Source organism: Calonectris borealis, chromosome 2 (genome assembly GCF_964195595.1).
Source record: "Calonectris borealis chromosome 2, bCalBor7.hap1.2, whole genome shotgun sequence".
NCBI classification, from domain to species: Eukaryota; Metazoa; Chordata; class Aves; order Procellariiformes; family Procellariidae; genus Calonectris; species Calonectris borealis.
This window is the reverse complement of record NC_134313.1, coordinates 24,676,255-24,697,518: the sequence shown is the minus strand read 5'-3', so window position 1 is coordinate 24,697,518 and position 21,264 is coordinate 24,676,255. Positions and strand designations below refer to the sequence as shown.

General features: G+C 36.2%; 2 protein-coding genes and 1 long non-coding RNA gene across 3 annotated transcripts in view; all 3 read right to left on the bottom strand.

The window, feature by feature from the left end:
* The window catches only part of RGS22 (regulator of G protein signaling 22), a 75,060-nt gene extending 72,505 nt beyond the window's left edge, over positions 1-2,555 (bottom strand). The window contains exons 1-2 of the mRNA XM_075144506.1: positions 2,531-2,555; positions 1,848-1,876 (exon numbers count right to left, since the gene is read on the bottom strand). Of these exons, the coding sequence (XP_075000607.1) occupies positions 1,848-1,876; positions 2,531-2,555 (54 nt within the window). The remainder of the gene's footprint in view (positions 1-1,847; positions 1,877-2,530) is intronic.
* Positions 1-21,264, bottom strand: part of LOC142078608 (uncharacterized) — a 390,353-nt gene that overhangs the window by 220,664 nt on the left and 148,425 nt on the right. The gene's annotated exons all lie outside the window — the stretch shown is intronic.
* Positions 15,381-19,309, bottom strand: FBXO43 (F-box protein 43). The gene is made up of 4 exons (XM_075144584.1): positions 17,829-19,309; positions 16,822-16,924; positions 15,721-15,906; positions 15,381-15,629 (listed from the first exon to the last, which is right to left on the bottom strand). Exons 1-4 carry the CDS (start codon positions 19,307-19,309, stop codon positions 15,381-15,383), a joined length of 2,019 nt encoding a protein of 672 aa, XP_075000685.1.

The following is a 21,264-nucleotide window of genomic DNA, read 5'->3' as shown; positions in this document are numbered from 1 at the left end:
CAACAGAAAATCCTCTCGCTAATGTCGCTAGGCAATTAATCAGATGCAGAAATCTCAATTCAGCAAGTGATAACACAATTAATAAAAAAAATCCTTAGAAGAAAGCTGCAGTTTGCCTCACGTTTGGTTTGGGCAATGGACAATTAGATTTGACACTGATAAGGATGAATCTGAAGACACCTAGATATGGTAATATCCCATGTAAATAATGTATTGTTTCAAAGGACTTATTCAAAACAATTCAATTATCACTGGCTGAAGTATAAGCTCTTTAAGAATATGCAGGTAACATGTGTTTTTAATTTGCCAAGGATATAGTTCTCTGTAGTCCCATATAACAGCAAGAAATGTAAACGCAGTGGTTGATTAATCAATAAAATGTTTATGATCTTATTAATGCAAGTTTTACTACTTTACTGATCTTACTGCATCTATACACAATATACTTTCCTTTGTTTTTTTGAGGGGTTTTTGTGGTCAGTCTTACTTTCATTTGAAAGCATAGTTGCACTTTCATATTTGCACATTATAAGTTATGGAGTTGCATATACAATACTATAGCTTAGATTTTTGTGTTAGGAAGCATTTTGTTTCATTTCTTCCCATGCCATCTTTCCTGCTGCACAGTCCAAATTATGACTAGAAAAAGCTGCCTTACAATTGCAACTGAAGGTCAAGGTGTGCTAAAAATTGGTCCAAAACTGCAGTTTGGCCTTTGTGCAATTTGTGTACAAATAGGAATATCCTGGGCCTGATTTCTATCACTCTTTTAACATTGAAAGGAATTTTAAAATCATTTTGGCAATGGTATACAACCATTTCTTAGATATTTTTGTGGAAACAAACCTAATGGCTTTCTATCTATAGTATCTGATAGCTTTCTCTATTACTGCCATCATGAAAAAGTACAGAAATATTATTAGACACCAGAGGAGAAGCTGAACATGGGTAAAAGTGGCACCATCTTGAAAGGTTTGCATTTCACATTGCAGCACCCACTAAAATACCTCTCCACCCTTGAAAAATATATAATAAATGGCATCTTTAAATGTCAAAAGTTAAAATTAGTACAAAACCCTGATCCTGCATGGAACTCTGACAGCTTCATGTCCTCGTGTGAAGTTCACCTGGAGTCAGACATGTCTAGTCACATTAAGTAGCCTGCAGAATCAAGGTTTAATGCAACGTAAATGTGCAGTTGAGAGATGTTTTCATATATATACGTTTGTTCTCCTGTACATATTTATATACGCTAAATATCTGCTATATATAGCATTTATCTCTACCTGAATTCAGCCTTGATTCTGTCCATGATAATATGTTAATATCTAGAGGCTCCCAAAAGAAATAGCAATACATTTATACTTTAAAATACACAGTTACAAAGGCATCCAAAACGAGGAAGAGGCAAACATTACCTAAGCTGCAAGATTTAAGGTGTCATTTCATATGATGTAACAAGTAAACATACATACCTTTCAAATAAGAGGACAAACATCAGGGAAACCTACAATTAGCTACTACCAAAGGGCAAGAAAAGGTGAAGTAAGGAGAAGACTCTTAAACCTGTCATGTTGAACCTTTCAGTTGATTGTTTCCTTCCTTCATCTTTCCTTTCCATTTCCGTCTTTATTCTCCAGAGTTTCTTGTTTCTTTTTTTTTTCTTAATTATTTTCAAACTAAGTATTTTTTTGTCTGAGAAAATTGTAAGAAATTACTCAGTACTCCATACTTAGACAGAGGAAAGAAATAAGATACCAGACAACAGTTTCCAAAAAGGTTTTTTGTCTTTTTTCTCTACAGTTGCATGACAAAATGAATGATCAAGCCTTATAAAGCATACTTACAAACACTTCTTCTGTTATACATGGAGGTTCTGAAACACAAAAATGAAATATCATATGTTATCCAAGCAATACAGTCAAGCTTGTTCAACTACGATTACTGAACAGAAACAAAAAGTAGTGAGGCATGACAACCTTGATGGATATTCTGAAATAAAATAACTTAGCCTGAGGAAACAAAATAAACTCTAAGAACATGCAGTAATGTTGACCGATGCATAAAAAGGTTGAACATCACAAGAATTATTTAAATATAATTAAAGTATTATTTAACTGGATTATTCTCATACATATCAGTTAACTTCTTTTCAGCTTTCCTCAGCAAAATTGGTTACTAGAAGCTTGCTGGTTTTAATGAAAAAACAGATTTGTGTGAAACTCTGGGAGCCTTGAACAGCAAATATTATGAATCATATGATAAAATTAAAAAAGAAAAAAAGTAATTGTGGGTGTTCCCAGATAACCTGACTCATTCTAGGAGAATATTCCATCTTTTGTGATGCCGTTTGAAGGGAGTAAAGTTCTCTCTTCAGATTGATGAATTTTGCTAGGCAAGTTTAAACCTAGCAGTTCAGAATCTCCCTCTTTTGTATCACCCTCCCTGTACCTGAGACAATCACCCTGGGGTCAGACCCCCTGTCTGACACAGAGTCAGTCCATCACCCTGCGTGGAAAGCACTACGTACCAGTGGTAAGCCTCTTCAGCTGCATCCTGGATCTACATACATAAGGACCGGCACCCACACCTGCAAGCTTACAACCTCATTTGCAAAGGTGAAATCCTGGACTGCAGACCAGAAATAGGAGCTGCAGAGTCCCTGGGCCTGGCTGGGGACTGCTGGTCTGCACCAGGGCAGGCTGGCTCTGCTGCGCGGCTCACTGCAAGCGGGGTTGCTATGGCACTGCAAACAATGCACGGGATGAGCTGAGCGGTAAGCAAATACTTCTACTGCTGATGCAAAGCTCCCTGAAGCAGACTCGGATATCAGGCAAGCTGATGATATGGTCCCAAAAGAGATGCCTGTGAGCTAGGAATTTGAGGATACTTGCAGCAAGAAATGAAATTAAACGTTCTTTTCTTAACCAACCTAGGTAGTTCTTAGTCCAAAATGATATTCTACCTTCTCCTACGTTAGCAAAACCCTTCAGCCATGTGGGATTTTGCCTAAAAAAATCTCACACCATATGACTAATGACCAACAGATTTACATCATGTATCAAATAATTCTGCATCTTTAGCAGGCTGTAAGACTTGATCCCAAGTAACAAAGTCAGTCCTATCTATGGTGGAGAACTTCCACTGCAGCCAAGTAAGAAAAGGTGAGGAGCTTCATACTGCTAAGGCTGAGATGAAACCTGGGCTGTTTCCTAACAGGTAGAATGGCTCCATGGTGATGTGCCAGTAACACAACCTGCAGCCTTGGTAACAGCCTTCCCTGCTTCCTCCTGCTGCCAGGGCCTGAACCTAGCAGAAATCCAAAGGCAGCTGCATTTTCCCCCAGTTAGGGAAAAGTTTATAAATAGGCTAGGTGGAAGGAGAAAAGACATTAAGAGACATAGAATAGAGTCTACTCCTCGAATGTTAGTTTCTTCCTTGGCTTGAGGGAGTACTCCAGGATATAAGAAAAAGTCACATTTCCAGTATGATCAGCAAAACCTGTGTACAAAGAAGGAATTCAGGCTCCTATATGAGGATTTTGGTGGACTTTAGGTGTTCCACAGCTGGGATCTGACAACATCCTACCTAGCAAGTATCTGATCCTAGAACTGCATGAATTCTTCAGGCCCCTTCAGGTTTTTTGGCATGAAAGTTCCCTCAAAGGTTCTGCTGCTGCTTATTTCCAGAACAGCACTGATTTCAGTAGCTTGGCATAAATCCCATTGGGATTGGTTGTATAAGATGTCATGTATGCAAGTTACGTGAAGGGCTCCTTTGAGAAGCTAATCCATCAGCTGCGCTGAGAAAGTGCCCAAAATGCATCAAGAGCTTCCCATTCCCAGCAAACTCTATCATTTGTGCCACCTTTCAGAGAACGGTATAGTATCCCCAGTCACACTTTTCAGCTGTGAAAAAAAGTTTTATTTTAATTCATACATAACTTTGGTGGAATCCATGATCAAGCAAAAACAGAACAAATGCACAAGCTCAGGGACTACAGCTTAAAGTCCAGGAATTGATGACTGTCAAAAATGAACAAGCAGTAAATCAAATATCATAGCACTGTTCTAATTACGAAGTGCCAGAATAATGCCTCTTCTAATTGTCTTGGTGTAATGTTGTTAGCTGCCTGAATAGCTTTTTAGGGTGGAATGATTTGTGGGGTTTTTTTCACTTAAGGGAAGGACAGAATTCCCAAAGACCTAAGAGATAAGCTGAATAATATCATAGCCAAGATACACATTTCAGCCAAAAGTTTGATATATATGAAAAGCATATTCAACAGAAGCAAAGAATAAAATATAAAGATTCAAACTTAAGTGAGCTATGGACAATTTAAATAGTATGATCAATATTCTGATGAAGTATTAACTACCCTTAAGTTCTCTGTATGCAATTTCTATTCAATAAGACATGGCAAATAGTAGGTTAACACTGAATGGCATACATTTAAACACAGGATTTCTTAGTGCCATGTATCAGGACATGTTCTATTGTGATTATGAAATATTTCAAATAGGTATACCTAATGTATGTGTAAGAGAAATATGCATAACAAGATAGCCCATGAAATGTAAAGTGAAACTTTTCCAACAGGTAGAAGAATTGCACTGCATTGTATATGAGTCTACATTGTCTCATAACCAAACTACTTAATATGATTTCAAATGTTTAAGCTAATGTTCATTCCACTCCTTTTCCCCCTGCTCCTTTTTTTTTCTGATGTAGGTTTAGAATGGTGTATAACATTCTCCTAAACTTTCCTAGTTGCTTGTAGTTTTTGAAGCAAGAACAACAGAAACATGATAAATGCGTCTTTTTTAAAATTAGAAGTGGAAGCCACAAGTCAGCTTAGATAGAATTGAAGATTGGAAATGAGTCAATTAAAAAAAAAAAAAAAAAAAGGTCCTTTTTCTCTCTTTCTGTGATCTGCTATGTTTTGGTATAAAACTCTTAGGTCTTTGTTCTCTTTGTAGTGTGCTTCAAAGATTGCATTTTGGATTAAGCTCATCAGGAAATATACACTGTCCTCTCTCATGGAGAATCTATTAGCAGTCATTATCACTTTCTCATTATCTTAGTTAACAACACACATTTAGAGCAAATATTTTGTGTGTGTGTGTTTCAGTCCTGATTTTATATTGCCAGTTAAATTTTCACCAGCTGGTGAAGCTGAGATATAAAGATTAAGCTCATTTTCCTCCTTTTCCACATTTTTCTCTTTCCATACTCTTATTTTCATTTTGATGATTATTTATCTTAGCAGAACTGCAGACCTACAGAATGTTTCGTAAATATAGTGAAAGCCATGATCTATCCCAAAAAGCATCTGATCTTGTAGAAAAGATGAATGGCTAGACAGGATGAAGAATAAATTCTAAAAAAGGCGATACCAGTAAAATTCTAGACACGAGAAAACAAAAAGACTAGAAGTAGGTTTCAAATTATTAGCATTTTTAGAAAATGGTAGTCTAGCAGAAGGCCAGCACAGGAAGACAAATAGGAGGAAAACATAAATCCTCTCCATCCCTGCTGGCATCTCCCTCCTCTGCTCATTACTGAAGAGCCATTTGGAGAGGTGAACTTTCAGTCAAGATTTTAATCTGTCATTGTCCCTTTCTTCCACACTTCTCAGAAATTTATGATTTCAAACATTTACCAGGGAAAGCATTTCAAAGTATCACCCAGGCAAATCAGATCAAAACTGGTGAGACAACTTTGCACTCAAAGAAATAAACATGTAAGCTATGCCAGCTTGCTGGGTGAACAAGTCTCCTCCTTGTGACTTGCTCAAGTAAAGACAAGACATAAATTGGGTTGCTTTATTAAATCCAAATGTGCATTTGTGTTTTTAGGTGCTAACCTGTGTGATTCCTGGCAGTGGTCACAGTGAAGTCATGAACATCCCCATAATTAATTTCTTATTCAAAAAGTAGCAAATACCATTAAAAAAAAAATGTAGATAGGCATCTAGAGGGATCTCCAAGGGCAGCTATGAACTAATTCCCATTGGTTTTCAATAGATACTCCCCGTCTCAGGTATAGGTGGGCATTTCATCATGTGATACCTTTAATACCTAAATATCTTTACAGAAATCCAACTTTAGTTAAATGTAACTACTCTTTCGTCTTTGGATGATTGACACATACATTTTAGCTTTTGCATCTGAAAGCAGCAATCTCAAAATGAAAGCAGGTGCTAGGAAACCATTTAAATATTGACTGCAGAACTGCCAAAATGGGAGTCAGATAACTGGCCCTTAAATAATTCTGTTGGCAAAATAGCAGAAACTGCCTGTTGTGATGGTACGGCCTCTGTATATTGAATCTGATAGTTCTAGTTTACAGCACAGTTTAATGCAATTCTGTGGCTGTCAAAAAAAGTTAATGCAGACACCCGAGAAAACAGTTATTGGGAATATGAGCACTCAAAAGAATTCTGAAAGGAGAAAACACATTCCCAAAGACAGTCTAGGTGAAGAGAAAAAAGAAAGTGCTTGAAAATAAAATAGGAAGGGCTAAATAATAAAGGAAGACATGCGACATAGCTTTGGTCTATCGACATTAGAAACCTTTTACTATTGGAGGAGACTGTCAGAGGGAATGCAGGTCCAAAGAGCTTGACCGCTACAAAAGTTTCTATTGGGATAGTCACTGGAGAACATTCCTTGGATTGTCCATGTCACCAATGGCCCAAGGATTCCTATAACAATCTTATTGTACCAGGACAAGGTAGAGGGGTTTTATCAAGTTTAACGGCTTTAAATAAAGTTTGATTTCCCTTTGCTTAGTATGGGTCTTAGAAAAGATAAAGGGAATACAGAGGCATACCTGGAAACTGAATCGGAATTTGGAAGGACCACTTAGCAATTTATGATACACATTTGTACTCTTGCTACCTCATACATGCCAGCTACCTGCTTAATACCTGCTATCATCTGATCCCTTCAGAAATCTGTATTAGTGTCTTAAGCGATAACTTCTAGAACTTTAAAAGAATATCACACTATCGTTTCTAATTTTGGAAAGGAGCATTAAGACTTAACTGAAAAAAATATTCAGCAAGATTGTGGCAGTTTGAAGAAGTGTATTAGAAACAAAGTCATTCTGTGAAGACAGTATGAAAATCAGGGAAGAACTACTAGACCCACAGCTATCAAACCACATGCAAGATTAAAAAAATGGCATGGTGCATAAGTTTACATCAAGGCAAAGAGTTTATTGCTAGCAGCCCTACTACAGTTAACATAGCATAGCTTTCAACTGAAACATAAGATACAGATCAGCAGAAACGATGACAGTTATTTCTCACAGAGATTTCACTATCAAGGGTTGGATCAGAAATTTTGGCACTATGTACAAAAGATCACATTGTCACTGTCTATTCTCTATTTTTCATGTAGACAAACTGGAGTCATGTTTTGTAACACGTTTTGGCTGTGCTAATTTAAGATTTGCAAGTTTACCACCACTTCTTACTTTTAGTTGTGCAAGCAAATTTCATGACAATTTTTTTTGCTGGGGTTACTTGTAGCTTTGTTTAAGTCAGGTCAGTTCCGTGATCTTGGCTTGACAGGTGTTCTAGCCAACTAAGGGGCCAATGCAAGAGGCATATGAAGAAGCTTCAGCAGATAGGAATAACATATGCCAATAATACCAAACACATCCTTTAACAAGATCATCTCCTGGCAGTAGGTGGCATATACCCAACAAGAAACACTAAATGCATGCGTGTGTTTCCAGTCTTGCTGTTACAATCAAACAGATGTCAACAACAGTCCCCAAACCCAGGATTCCCCAGCTAAGAGCTAATTTATCCATGTGGGATATTACTGATGCATCGAGCCTGTGGATAGCAGCAGTGCTGTTTGAGACAACACATCCCACTGACCATCAGTTCCCACCTTTTTGTGTTATACTGCCATGGCTGCTTGTGTAGCTGTATAATGAAGCAGATTGGGAGACTGTTCCAGCTGGAAAAAAAAAAAATCAGGAGGAAAGAAGAAAATTATTTCATGTGCATCAGCTTCCAGAACACAGCAGTGTCAACACAAAAGGTGTTAAGAATGGTATAAGAATCCATAACTAATAAGTGCTTCTTAAGATTTCAATAATGCTTCAGAAAAGCATGCAAAATTACAGCCTTCTTATTTTGTAGGTATTCTACTTTCCTACCTATTGCTCTCCTGGATTCCAGAAGTACCTAGTTAAAGAATAAAGAACACATTTAGTTCCCAAATTCTCACCCAGTCTTCATTTAACAGACTAAAACTAAAAAATGCTGCCATTTTGACATTGTTTAAAATATCTTACGTGGGAATACTTAGCCCCTTCCCAATTTTGAGCTTTAAAAAGTTAATGTTTTCCCTTTCTTGTTCACTAAAGCCATCAGAACATCCATTAAGTATGAATAAAATGCATACAATAAGATATTTTTCCTCTGATCGTTTTAAATTATGGTAGATTGAGGAGGCACTTATAGATTATCCATACTTTGTAAAACTATATAGGATTTTATTATCAAATACATTTTCTGTAGTTGGAAAATAAAGTCCAGAGCGTGCAGCTCCTGAAACTATCAATTCTCTAATACTTCAACTGCAACACTTCCATGAGTGTTACATTTTGTAGCCAATGCCAGGCTGGGATGGAGACTGCTGGATAATCCAAGTCCATGGCTGAGAGAGGGACTGAGCCAGCAGGCACTGTTTAGGCTAATCTATGATTCTACAATCTTGCCTGGTTGCTGTAGGACCTGGCTATGTGCCCAGCACAGCTTCACCCTGTAAAGGAGGCCCTGGAGAAGTAATACCATCTGAATTGCTTCCTAGGATGCCACTCTTCTCTTGAAGATTTTGGTATGCAGCTCCTGGGGGCAGGAATTATGGCCACCCTTGCTTTAAGCTATTCAAAACATTTTGCATTTGTAACATTGAGTTAGTGTGTAAGGGTTAAAGCAAGAAAAACAACAAAAGTTCTGTTCTGTAAGAAAAATCTTTGGTGCCCCCTTGTGGTAACATATTTTTATCAACAGAATGTATGCATTTGAAATCAAGGACGATTTCCAGTAAGGAAAGCAGTTCAACCCTTAAGATAATTTCACATTTTAGTTAGTTAATTGAGCAAAGCATTTCAAGAATTAGTTTGTTTTCTTGTTATCCATTCTGTGTTGTATGACATCTCCCTGGACTACTCTATGACAATTATTTAAACCAAGGAAAAAGTCCAGAACAGGAACTTAAACACTGCACCAGTGGCCATTTCTGTTTGGAGCAGAAAACAGGACCCATATCTCGCCCTTGGCAAAAAATCATGCTCCCTCTTACTGTGCCCCTTTGGGATACAGAGTCTTGGAACAATTTCTTGACAGAAACACTTCCAACAGCAAGCCTGGAGAATTAACTGCATCCCAGTAATAGTTTTTGTATTCCACAGAGTACACAATGGGAAAAGGATAAAGGAAAATTGAACTTGAAATTCCAATATTTTGTGGGAGTGGTTCTTTTGTATAAAATTTTTCCAAAGACGTGAGAATGTTCTCAACACAACCAAAATTCATGTTTAAAAGCCAAAGATGTTGCTATTGCCACAATCTGTGTAGCATCTAATTATCGAAACGTGCACCAGGAAAATGTTATGGATTCATACCAGAGGAAAACTTCATTTTGTATCCCCATGATCTACATATAGGCTAGGTACTGAGCTACTGAGTCCTGGCAGAACAAGACATTTCTAGGCGACATGTTCTTCAGGCCTCAAATAACGTATTACATGCAATTCAGTACTTAAGGAACTTTAATGTCTGCTCAGTGAACATGAGATAGGAGTCCTCCATTTAGGCAATAGCAGCACTTTAGGATGATAATTAACATTTTTGCTAAAGTGGAAGACCACTGCACAACTGCTGACTAATTCTGCAATAACCTTGCAGCTCCAAATGATAACTTATAGCAAGTGTCACTATATTTATCTAGGGTACTATTGCTTCCCAGCTAGCTGTCCCTCTTTTGCCAGAAGTTACTATCCTCCTACCACTTCAGCTGGTTCTACTCATGACACAATGTCTAAGTTTAAACAGCTTATGGAAATAGGTTTTCACTGTGATTCAGGACTGAAAAGAAGCAGCTGAAATATAGGCAGAGTTTCCACATCCCATTCGCCAGAGATTGAACACACCTACAGCATTAAGACACAACAACCCTTGCAGAACTGTTTTCAGAATGAGTTTTAGAATGCAGAGGGGAAAAATTAGAGGGACTTTTAACACATGAACTCCAGTCTCCAAGTCAGAGATCTATTTTTATATGAAGCTTCTAGTATTCAACATCAGTGTTTGAGTTCGTTGAGAACGCCATGCCATCCATATTTTCAGCTGAAGAGTTGGTTTCTTTACTACTCATCCATTAGCACCCAGCTCAATAAGGCCTTACTAGCATTTAGGCTTCTGACAAGTTTGGGCAGGTTCTAACACTGTGCAGAGGCTTGTCAAAGTTAAGAGGAAAAAAATGTGTTAAGTCTTTTTGTAATGAGAATTTCAACTAATCGGAGCTCAGAAAGTCACAAAGTAAAAGCAAGCTTTGGTTTTTTTTTTTTTAAAACTAAAAATAAACACATCATTCCCAAGAAGCAGTCAGATTTTGTTGGGGCATCTGACAAGTGATAACAGAATCTGCTAGATGTTTTGCATCAAAAAATCCGATAAGATTCACTACAGACAAAGAATTTGCACTTACAGAAATATAATATAATCACACCAAATACTAAATCACCATGAGACTGAAGTAGAGAAAAAAAAGCCTGAAGCTTAGTAGTACAAAGTATGAGGTTATGCACTTATGGTTCAGTAAAAATTTATGGAAAAAATTGGGATCTTTTCAAAATTTGTGAGAGAAGAATGTGGGAGTGACTAAACTGCAAGTGAGCAGAAGACATATAAAAGAAATGCTAATCTTGGTATGCATTGGTCAAAGTATTTCTGGTAGAGAAAAGAAAGCCCTAATATTATTCAAGGAGGTTTTACCTGGAATAGCAGTTGCATAGATTCAAAGAATAGATTCCAATGGAAACAGTGAAGAGTCGTTAAGACAATCCAAGAAAGAGAGTTGTATCTAAGAGATGAGACTAAGTTCAGAGTTTTTTGTCAATGAAATAAAGAGTGAGAGGGTATTTATACTACAGAATCATAACATTGGGGAAAAAAGTTTAAGAGGAGGAACAGATGTATAAAATAGCTATTTTAATAGCAATGCTGAAAAAAAAGGCAACTGGTTAACTGAATAGTAGAGCAATCTGGAATAGGTCTCCAACGTAAAGGTCATGAGACAGTCTATGCAGTTTTAAGACAGAACTTGATGAGTTGACATAAGAGTTGGCACTAGACTCCAGGAGTCCCTTTCTAATCTGACACTCCTGTATTTCTTCATGTGCCTATGAAAACAGAAAGAAAAGGAATTACTTCTTGTATTAAAATTAACCTAAATGGCCTAAATTGCCTAAGGGATACTAATGAATATACCAATATATGGAATAGGAAAATAATCTGACAGATATTGATGGGCTCCTTAATTTAACGAACAAATATTTTTTATCATTTTTAGCCAGTTAGTGATAGAACATACTAATATTCTCTATGCTATGAACAATTCAAAAGATTTATAACAATTTTTTGTCTAAGCTCTTCCATACTTGTCACCAAGGAAAGAATGATCAGAGACTTAAGTAATTTCAATTTCCTTCTCACAGACCACTTGAGGTTTATGGTTGCTGATCCAATTTCCTTCTCACGGACCACTTGAGGTTTATGGTTACTGCTCCAAAAAAAAAGATTTATGAAGTACAATTCTTGCAGCAACATCTGTCAGCAGCAAAAGGTTACTTCTAAGAATTCTTTTTTAGAATTTAAACCCACAGCTCTGGTTCAAACTATCACCTTCACAAATCTAAACGCATTCCCTGGGCATCCTTTGTAGGCAATATCACTCCTTCCACTATAGATCATGCCTGTCTGAGGGGAAATAAGGATTGCAAAATAAGGTTTTCAGCAGCAAACAAACCCAATATTATCTTGAACATTAATCTCATTTTCCCCATCTTCCAGAGTGAAAGACAATTCACTCCTCCCTTCCCAACAATATGTTGTCAATTGTAAGAAAAATTCTTGAGCTGGAGAATAATCATGAGCAGGATATTTTAGGAAACTCTTGACCATTATCATTTCTACTCAAGGACCACTTTTGCATCCTTCTTCTCTGTGCTAGCTAGAAGTGTTAGTACCTGACCTCAGATCTCTGAGAATTAATTCTGCCCAGTAGAAAAAGAAAGATGCTAGACGTGAATCCCTAGACTCCCTGACACTCATGGACTGTTGTTTTTGTTTGGGTTTTTTGGGGTTTTTTTGGGGGTGGGGGAGTGGAGTGGATGTTTTTTTGGTTGAGGGGTGGTGGTGGTTTTTGGGTTTGTTTTGGTTTGGTTTTTTTGTTTAAACAAAGTAGGAACCTATATTCTCCTTTTCCGTTTCATTCAAGTCCAGACTCATATAACTTAGTGGTATCTCATGGAGACTAATTAAGGGATACAGTACACAGAAAAAAGAATACTAACAGGGACTCAAAAAAAGTTACTTCCACTCTCCTACCCCAAAGACTTCATTTCTGTCAATAATGCAATCAAATATCATGAAAGAATTTTGATTCCTTTCACTCAAACTATCAGAGGCTATAACTATAACATACCCTCTGTTCTATTAGATATGTTATCCTTTACCCACACATGATGTATATCACTATTTTATTTCTCTCTTATGTCAAGGCATAAAGTTCATTTTATTAAAAACAAACAAACAAAAACAACAAAAAACCAAACCAACCCTGTCAGAGAGGCACATTACCCGTAGATGAGAAGTCTGGCTTTCTCACTTCCCCCCACCTCTGGTGTAGCAGTGGACAACAACAGAGAACTCATTTCACCCAAACACCAGAGCATAGTTACAATTGTGATAGACCTAACTTAAGAGACATTTGATTTAAGAAGAGATTTTTGTGAGGCAGATTTAGAAGGAAAAAAAAAGTTTTAAACATGCCAAACCAGGGGAACAAATGTTTAAAATTGTGAAATAGGGTTCAAGTATTTTTTCCTCTCAAGCTACTCCTTGTTGGAGGGACACTGTAGATGTCAAAGATACTACCATTAAAAACAAATAATGCCTATACCTGAGCCAATTTACCACCCCTAATCTCCCTGAATTATTCAGATTTTAGCAAAAGCCAACTCTTTGGATAAGGTCACACATCTCTTACCAGAATTTTTTCCTCAAAGGAAATCAATCCAATAGTTCTCTGAACTAAATTAACTTTTAAGTAGACCTTGAACACTTAAAGTTCCAAACAATTAGGGAAATGCAAATATTAAACAAATCAAATAATTTAGCAATTTTCCTGCTTGCAGTCTCCTCCTCTGTAATGACTTGCCATTTTTCCTAAATCAAAACTATATACACACGTACCTCTATATTCCCTAGCTTGTCCCAAAATCCTTCCCCTCAATTGTTCCCTCAGAATAGATTCTGCATAAACTCCTCTTTCAGTCTTCCAGTTCAAGTGCTACCACTCTAACCCTAGACAAGAATAACGCAAAGGCTGAGCAAATACAAGTAAGTATGGAATGGAAATATTGATAATTTATTCATGCAATAAACATTATTTTCTGGCCAATATAGTGGGTTTGTCCCTTCTTTAATGATACCATATTTGGTTAAAGTTAGTACTAAAACTTCTATAGCATTTTACTAACCATGTTGTTCCTCCTCCTTCCAAATGCTATGTGGAGCTACTATCCCAGAAATCAAGTATGCTAAAAGTACTAACCAAATCACAAATCACAACAGTTAGAGATAAGAAATAGGAAGTGATGTTTCTAGAACATCCTGAAGTGAATTATCCTGGTCTATTTGTCTTAAAACATCCACAAATTGCGTGGAAAGAAAAAAAAATCTCAGAAGTTATTTGTAATTTTCAGACAATAAAAATAAAAGGGTATGTGAATAAATATTAATAGAAGTAAATATACAGCTTATTGATTAGTTGAAAGCTTTTTTTTTTAAATCAGACTACTTTTTAAATAGCTCAATGATAAGGCTTACCTATAAATATATACAGCAAAATTACAACATTACAAATATAACACATAGGACAAAATCAGAGGGAGAGTGGAGAAGAAACACCAGCTGACTACAAGTGTTCTGCAAGATGCTTGCAACAAATTAATTCCTTGAAAGGACAAATAGGACAATATCAGTTGAAGAGGTAAATTGATGTTATATCTTATAGAGCAAGGACTGTGTCCACTTCTGTCACTTGTGTTTCAAGCTGTTTACAATTGCTAGGAGTTTAAAAAAAAAACCACAAAAAAACCCACAAAAAACCCACTACAAAAATCATTTGAGGTCTGAGAGGCAGATTAAGTTATTTTTCTGTAAAGGATCAGCATATTTAGTTCAAGAACAAAATCAGTGAATTCCCTTAATTAAATCTACAGATAGAGAAAGGATGATTTCTAGCAGTAGATAATCCTTTAATTCAAGCAGAAGTGTGAAGATGATCCAGTATCTGGGAGCTGAAGTAAAGTCAGACTAAGTGTAAAGTTAAGTTCAGAACAATAAGGGTAATGCAACAGCATATTTAGATATGTGAATATATACTATATCACCTGAAGTTTTCAGGTAAAGACAAAAACTCTGTAAAAACCAGTACAATAGAGTATCCACACAGCATCAGCTTGATTTAGAAATTACTATTCTATTGATTTGCATTACAGAAGCTAAGAGAACAACAAAATAATTATTCTGATATAAAATTCAGACAACTAATATATTGCTTTTGAGATATCATCATTTATATAGGTAGAAGTATTTTTTGCATATGTACCTAGTGCCCCACTTCAAGATATTTTTAAAACGTTTACTGTAATTTAAAGTGAACAATAAATAAATCCCATTAAAAAGATTTTTTAAAAAAATAATTTTCTTTAATTTGTCATTAAGACAAAAATCACATTTTTAAACATCTATGAGGTGCTGTAAGCTAGATATTGAGGACTACATTTAAGATACTTTATTAAAAAATTTAAGATGTTAGTAAGTGCCTAGCTACTACACAACAGGTAAAACAAGACAAAATGTTTTAAAATGTTCACTTTTTTCAAAAACAAAAATATACTAAATTGATTAAGATATATACATGAGAAGTTATCTTGGTAAGTCAGCAAAAACACATTGAATGAGACTTTCAAAATGTGTATATTTAGGAAGAATATGAACAAGATTAGGAATTTAGGAGAAGGGGAAGAGGAATTAAATGTAAGGACTTACATGCCTTACAAATTTAGAGTCTTTTTAAATTTCTTTTGCTTTGGGCACTTCCTGGAGGAGCATCTTTTTTGTTCTTCCATTTGGCAGATAAACTATTACATTCTTTTGACCCATGGAAAGCATGCAGACATAAAATACAGAACTCAAATGCACATGCCTCTCTGCTACATAGTCCCCGTTTCTTTACCAATTGATATTTAGCAGGATATTGACATCTTGGACAGGGTTTTAGAGCTTCATCAGTGAACAGAGTTTTAGCAACCTGTAGCAAGAGGAGGGAAAGAAGAGCTACTTAGTTCTTGTAAATGAAGATTTTCTAAAAACTGAAAGTAAAGAGTTTCTTAGCTACCTACCTTTATGTATTCTTCCTGTCTACTAGTTGAATGGGGAGCAGAATTGCATCTCCTGGGTGTAAGTTCAGTGTATGAAGGTGGTGTTTGCACTACAGGAGTTCTGGCTTGAGCTTGAACAGGCCTTAGAGCAGATCTATTGAGAACATTAAGTCGTGTGGCAGCATCTTCAGCTTTCAAGAAATATTCCTGTCAAAGTTTATAATTATAAAGAAAGGAGAGAAAAAAAAAAAACACAAAAGGAAGCAAATCAGGGTTTTATTTCATTTTGGATTTGCAGCTGTTTTTTGCTTTTTTTTGTTTTCCCTCTGCAACAACACATTAGGAAAGGAAATTATGTATAGTGCATGTATCTCTCATTAAATGTGTATATTTAGTAAGGGAACAAGAGAGAGGAACCATTAAAAATAAAGTCCCATGAGCAGGATAAAAAGCCAACTGTCTTTTAGCACTCTCTACTGGTCCTCACATTTCTGAATTAGGAGACATCTCAATAGCAAGCATGGATATAGCAAACGTAAGTTTGGCACAATTAAAGCAAGGTTACGCTGAAGTGTATGTATATACACATGTGGAGGATCTAAAAAAGTTATACTGCTATTAATATGCTTATTTTTCTAGATACCCCTTAAAAAACTTCTATATGTCCTTCTGATGTTCACAAGTACACCATGAAGAAGCTTAGCCACAAGCAGTCCTGAAAATAATCAGGAAGTAGTTTAGAGTGGGTACTACTGCACTGCAGACTAGAGTGAAATTGAAAATGAGGAATAGCATGGCACAAAGGTATGAACAGGGTTTAAGATCCAAAGCCAGAATCAGTCAAAGAAGAGATCCTACAGGATTCTTAAGAAGGGGGAGGGGAAGAGGGGAAGAAAGGAAAAAGAAAGAGTATCATATGGTTGAAAGACTAGTACTCAAACTGTGGACAGTTGAAAAGCAATAAAAGCAATTACATTCTCCTGTTAGAATCCTTCACATACTCATGTTGGAACTGTCTCTATCAATTATCTTTCTGTAGAAGGTAAACAAGATGTTTCCTCTTTCCTCTGACCTGTCTTCTTTCACACTTGAAAAAAATATTACCTTTGAGATGAACCTTACCCCAGCTTCTTCTTTCAGGTGTTTCATGTACAACTTTCTCCTCTTATCTGCACTTTTATCTTGTACAATGATTTCACGCCAGTTTCTGCTTACTTTCCAAATGCTGGAATAAATGAATGAAAAAAATTATCCACTTTCACATTTTTGTCAATTAGTACAGAAGCCATGATAGTAAGACTACCTTTTAAAGATTTTTCATTATTTCATATACTATTGGTCATTTTACAGACTACGGCTATATACTTCAAGAGTTCACCATATTGTTATGAAACACAGATCTCATGTACTCTTATGCACCATTGTATAGAATAATAGAATCTAGAGAACGATTGCAATATAAATAACACAGCATATCTTTGACTTACAAAATCAAATAAGCTTCTTCCTTCCACATAAGCCACTTACCAAATGTGTTTCTAAAGTCACATTTTTGTGTTGTGTTCCAAAAACATCCGTGCCCTTATACTTGCACCTATTCTCCCATTCCCTTTGTAACTAATAACACAAATGGAACTCTTGATTTCTTTGAAATAAGTGGCAGTTTCTATTGATTAAAAATTAATCTAGAACATTACTCATGAAGCAAAATTCTTGGAGCATCTTTGTGCTTAGAAATAACTGAGGAAATTAAATACACAAGGAAAAATCTAGAAAATGTGTTTTGAATACTACAAATTATTAGGGAATTTGTAATGAGAAGAAATTGCTTTCTAGGCTTAAAGAAATTTTTAATATATTTTAAAATTTACAAATACCATGATTTAGTTTTAAGTTTACTAATTCCCATATTTGGCTTTTTGTTTGTTTGTTTTTTAATTCCCCCATACAATATATTTTTAGAACTACACAGAAAGAGCCACTTGGTTAATGGTGACAAAACTTTTTAATTTCCCCAGAAAAACAAATTCTATTGACAACACCCGCTATTCCAGAATTTATTTTAATTTATTTGCAGAAACACATGTTTTTGCCTTGTGGAGGGGAAGGGGGGAAGCAGTAGTACTTACCTGCATAGACTTTCCACTGTCAAAGCATCTAAAACTATAGCAAGAACATGTTTTAAATTTCTGTATTTTAATTCTGTTAAAATATCTAATTTTTCAAGGCCCATTTTCTTGCCAATAAGTCCAGCAAGAACATGTTCTAATGCAAATATTTCTGTTCCATCAATATTCTCTGATATTTGATTTTGGTCTGATCGTTGTCTTTGCAAACAAATTTCATGAACTATTTTCAGAGCTGGAGTTCTTGAGAGATTTCCATGACTTACAACTAGGTCTCCACTAGGCTGTTCTTCTAAAACTAATGCATGGTCTTTCCTGACAAAGTTTCTTTCTTCTGTTAACATACATGCTGAAGTAGAAGGACTGCCACGATGATCTTCTGTCTCTGACTGTGAGCCTTGTTCCCGAAGAGTGGATAACCTTCTAACTCGTTCAAGTTTTCTTGTCTTCCTTTTACTATCCAGAATTTTGGAACCTTCTTTACGTTTTTGGAAGAACTCTTGGAAAGATCCCTCATGATCAGACAATGAGTCTCCTGATTTGTCCAAATGAAGTGAATTATATCCACTATCCTCAGGTGTTGAAAGATCTAGGTAACTTGCCAGCTTAACAGGGGGAGAGTTTATATCGCATGTTTCAAAGTTAATGTTCTCTACAAGATTGTTGATAGAAGTCAGGAACTTACCCTCATTGGCCTCAGATAACACACTGTAAGCAGGAGTCCTAAGCAACCCATCACTAACACTCATAAGGACACTTTCATTGAATTCATTAGCATTACTAACAATAACACCCTTACACTGAATTGGAGATAAACATTCTGGTTCTAGCAATAAGGGGTCTTGACATTTAGACTCATCTAGCGTAGAAGTCCTTTGTTGTGAAAAAGAAAGTCTCCGTTTTGGGCAATCAGGATTAGAGTCCTCAGTTTTTGAAGTGCTAGTTGTCAGAGGTTTGTAACTTTTATCTTTTGGAGAATCTGAAGCAGTTTGTGAAAGTTTTTCTTCGGAGCTTAAAACACAAGAGAATATTTTTTTCCTGCTGCTTCCTGAAGAACTAGCTTGTCTTTCACAGCATCCTACAGTTGTGCCGGCTGGAACAGTCTTAGATAAAAGCAGCCTCCTGCGTAGTGAGGAGCCTTTTCTACTCACTTTAGGAGTTTCAAAAAAATCTGCACTTGTATTTGCTTCTCTTCTTTCTGATAAGGAGATAGAATTCATTTCATTTTCAATAGATGATGACACAGGAAAGAGGGCATTTGGATGAATGTGCTCAGAATGCTCTTGTAGCAATGATAAACTTGTTACACTCAGTGCTTCTTTATGTTCTACATCAGGATCTTTTACTGACTCATTGCTTCTGCTGTCCAAAAATACTGAAGTGCAACATGTGTCTTTAAAATTGGAGTATTTAAAATTGCTGCTGGGAGATGTTAATCTATTTCTTTTAAGAATATTGAACATTACTGAATGACTGTCTGACATCTTCTGCTTGGCACTTTGACTTTGTAAATGAAGATACCAGTGTTATTTCTGAAACAAACAATAAAAGTAGTCACCAAAAAAACCCTCAGATTAATAAGAAAGTCTTGTGTAAGTCTTATCAAGCTAGCAGCCATGACAAAAGTATTTTCATTAGTCTTAGTAGAAACAGTGCTTATACATGAACACACAGATAAATTACAATCAAGTAGATGGTTAGAATGAGTGATTAAAATGCATAGTATACTGTAAGTGGGACAAATTAAAACATACATCCAGTTAGCTAATTGATCTGCCAATCCTCATCCAAGGAAAAACACTTCAAATAAGCAACACAGAGTCTCATTTGTGCTGAAATCAGTGACAAAACTCCCTCTCGTTCCAATAGGACCAAGATTTATATTAGCGCTGTGTTATTGATTCATCCAACAACCAACAGTTCAGTCCTCAAGAACTAGCAGAAGCTCTGGAAATACATAAGTTTAGAGAAAAGACATGTTCTCCTTAAGAAAAATGAGAGCATTAATCATGAAGTCGCAAGTCTGTAGGTCTCCCTATTATTATTTAGATCGCTACAGTCCCTGGAGGGAATAAAATTCGACCTCTCATTGCAAAGTGAACAGTGCATTCTTATCTGCCTTAACCTTTAAATGTTGTTTTGTAAAGAAGTTCTCTGCTTTTGCTGAGCTCTGTGGGTAAACTGAGTAGTGTTCTGAAGCTTTACACTTCAAAGAAACTCATGGACTGACTATAAATCCTTTCACCAGGTACATAGAAAGAAAGTTTCTTTTAAACTTAGTAAGTACAAAAGCTTTTAAGAGTTACTATATATTTTCCTAGAAAAGTTACAAGTGGCTGATGCACCCATTTAAGTAAGAGATATAAGAATACAGATTTACTTTTTTGCCATTCATACATGGCAGAGTTTTTCCATCCTAACCAGAGTGGCAATAGGTCACTGCTTTCTACACACAAGACATGGTAATTGTATAAAAGATGTTATGAATAATGCCCATATGAGGGCTGTTCTCACAGAAACCATAGTAGTTCATCAACGTTGTAAGACTTTCAAGTTTGAATCAGCACCTTTTACTGGGGTAACAGACCTCTAGAACTGGTATTTTGGAACATAAGCCTGGAAATAGTAATTGAATTTGCAGAACAGACAATTTAAAGGTGGCTTAAACACCAAATATTAAGACATCACTAATATCCCAACAGTCCTGACTTAGTCAAGCCCTAAGCCACCAAATACGAGCAGTGGGAACCCAAACTGCCTCACGGAGGCATCTTTGATGATCTTGGGTCATTTAATTAGCATTTTTGACCCATACTGAAGGCACTTTAAAAGGTCATTGCAATACAGAAAGTGCTTTGGTTTGTTTTCTACTGTGAGGAGGCAGCAACATACAGAATTTCAAAAGGAACAGGATATTAAAGAGTAGACTGTGAAAACTTGGCATAAGGGCCTGTGGAATCACGCTAATATCAGTATGAAATCAAACATACTTAAAACAAACAAACAAAAAAAATCCATCCACATAATTGAAAATTCTTCCAGGAAAGAAGAGTATGTGAAAATAATTCCAAGACGACGACAAACTCTGAAGTCTGGCTTGCTTCCTTTCCCTCTCCCATTTACCTCTACAAGTACCTTACTTTCACATTTGTTTTACCTCACTGCTTTTTCCTCATTCCCATTTTTACTTGGTGAAATAAATGACAGTGCAAATAGGAAACACGAGGGCATAGCTTTAAGCTAGTTATTACATGAATTAGGGATAACTTCCTTGACAGTGCAGGACCAACTCCAAGTAGTCTCGTGTTTCATCTGCATCACTTTCAACATTTTGGGCAATAGGCTGAAAATGCTGTGTCACAAACTAGAAAATAACTTTAAAAAGATAGGAAAAGAGTATGAAGAGTCTGTGTAGTGCATTGCTGTTCTTCAGTTGATT

Excerpts from the sequence above, each read along its gene's own strand:
- FBXO43 (XM_075144584.1), bottom strand. The coding sequence starts at position 19,309 with ATGTCAGACAGTCATTCAGTAATGTTCAATATTCTTAAAAGAAATAGA. Across the intron at positions 16,925-17,828 it reads ACAGTGGAAAGTCTATGCAG|CATTTGGAAAGTAAGCAGAA; the intron begins GTAAGTACTACT and ends CATTTATTCCAG. Across the intron at positions 15,907-16,821 it reads ACCTGAAAGAAGAAGCTGGG|GAATATTTCTTGAAAGCTGA; the intron begins GTAAGGTTCATC and ends AAACTTTGACAG.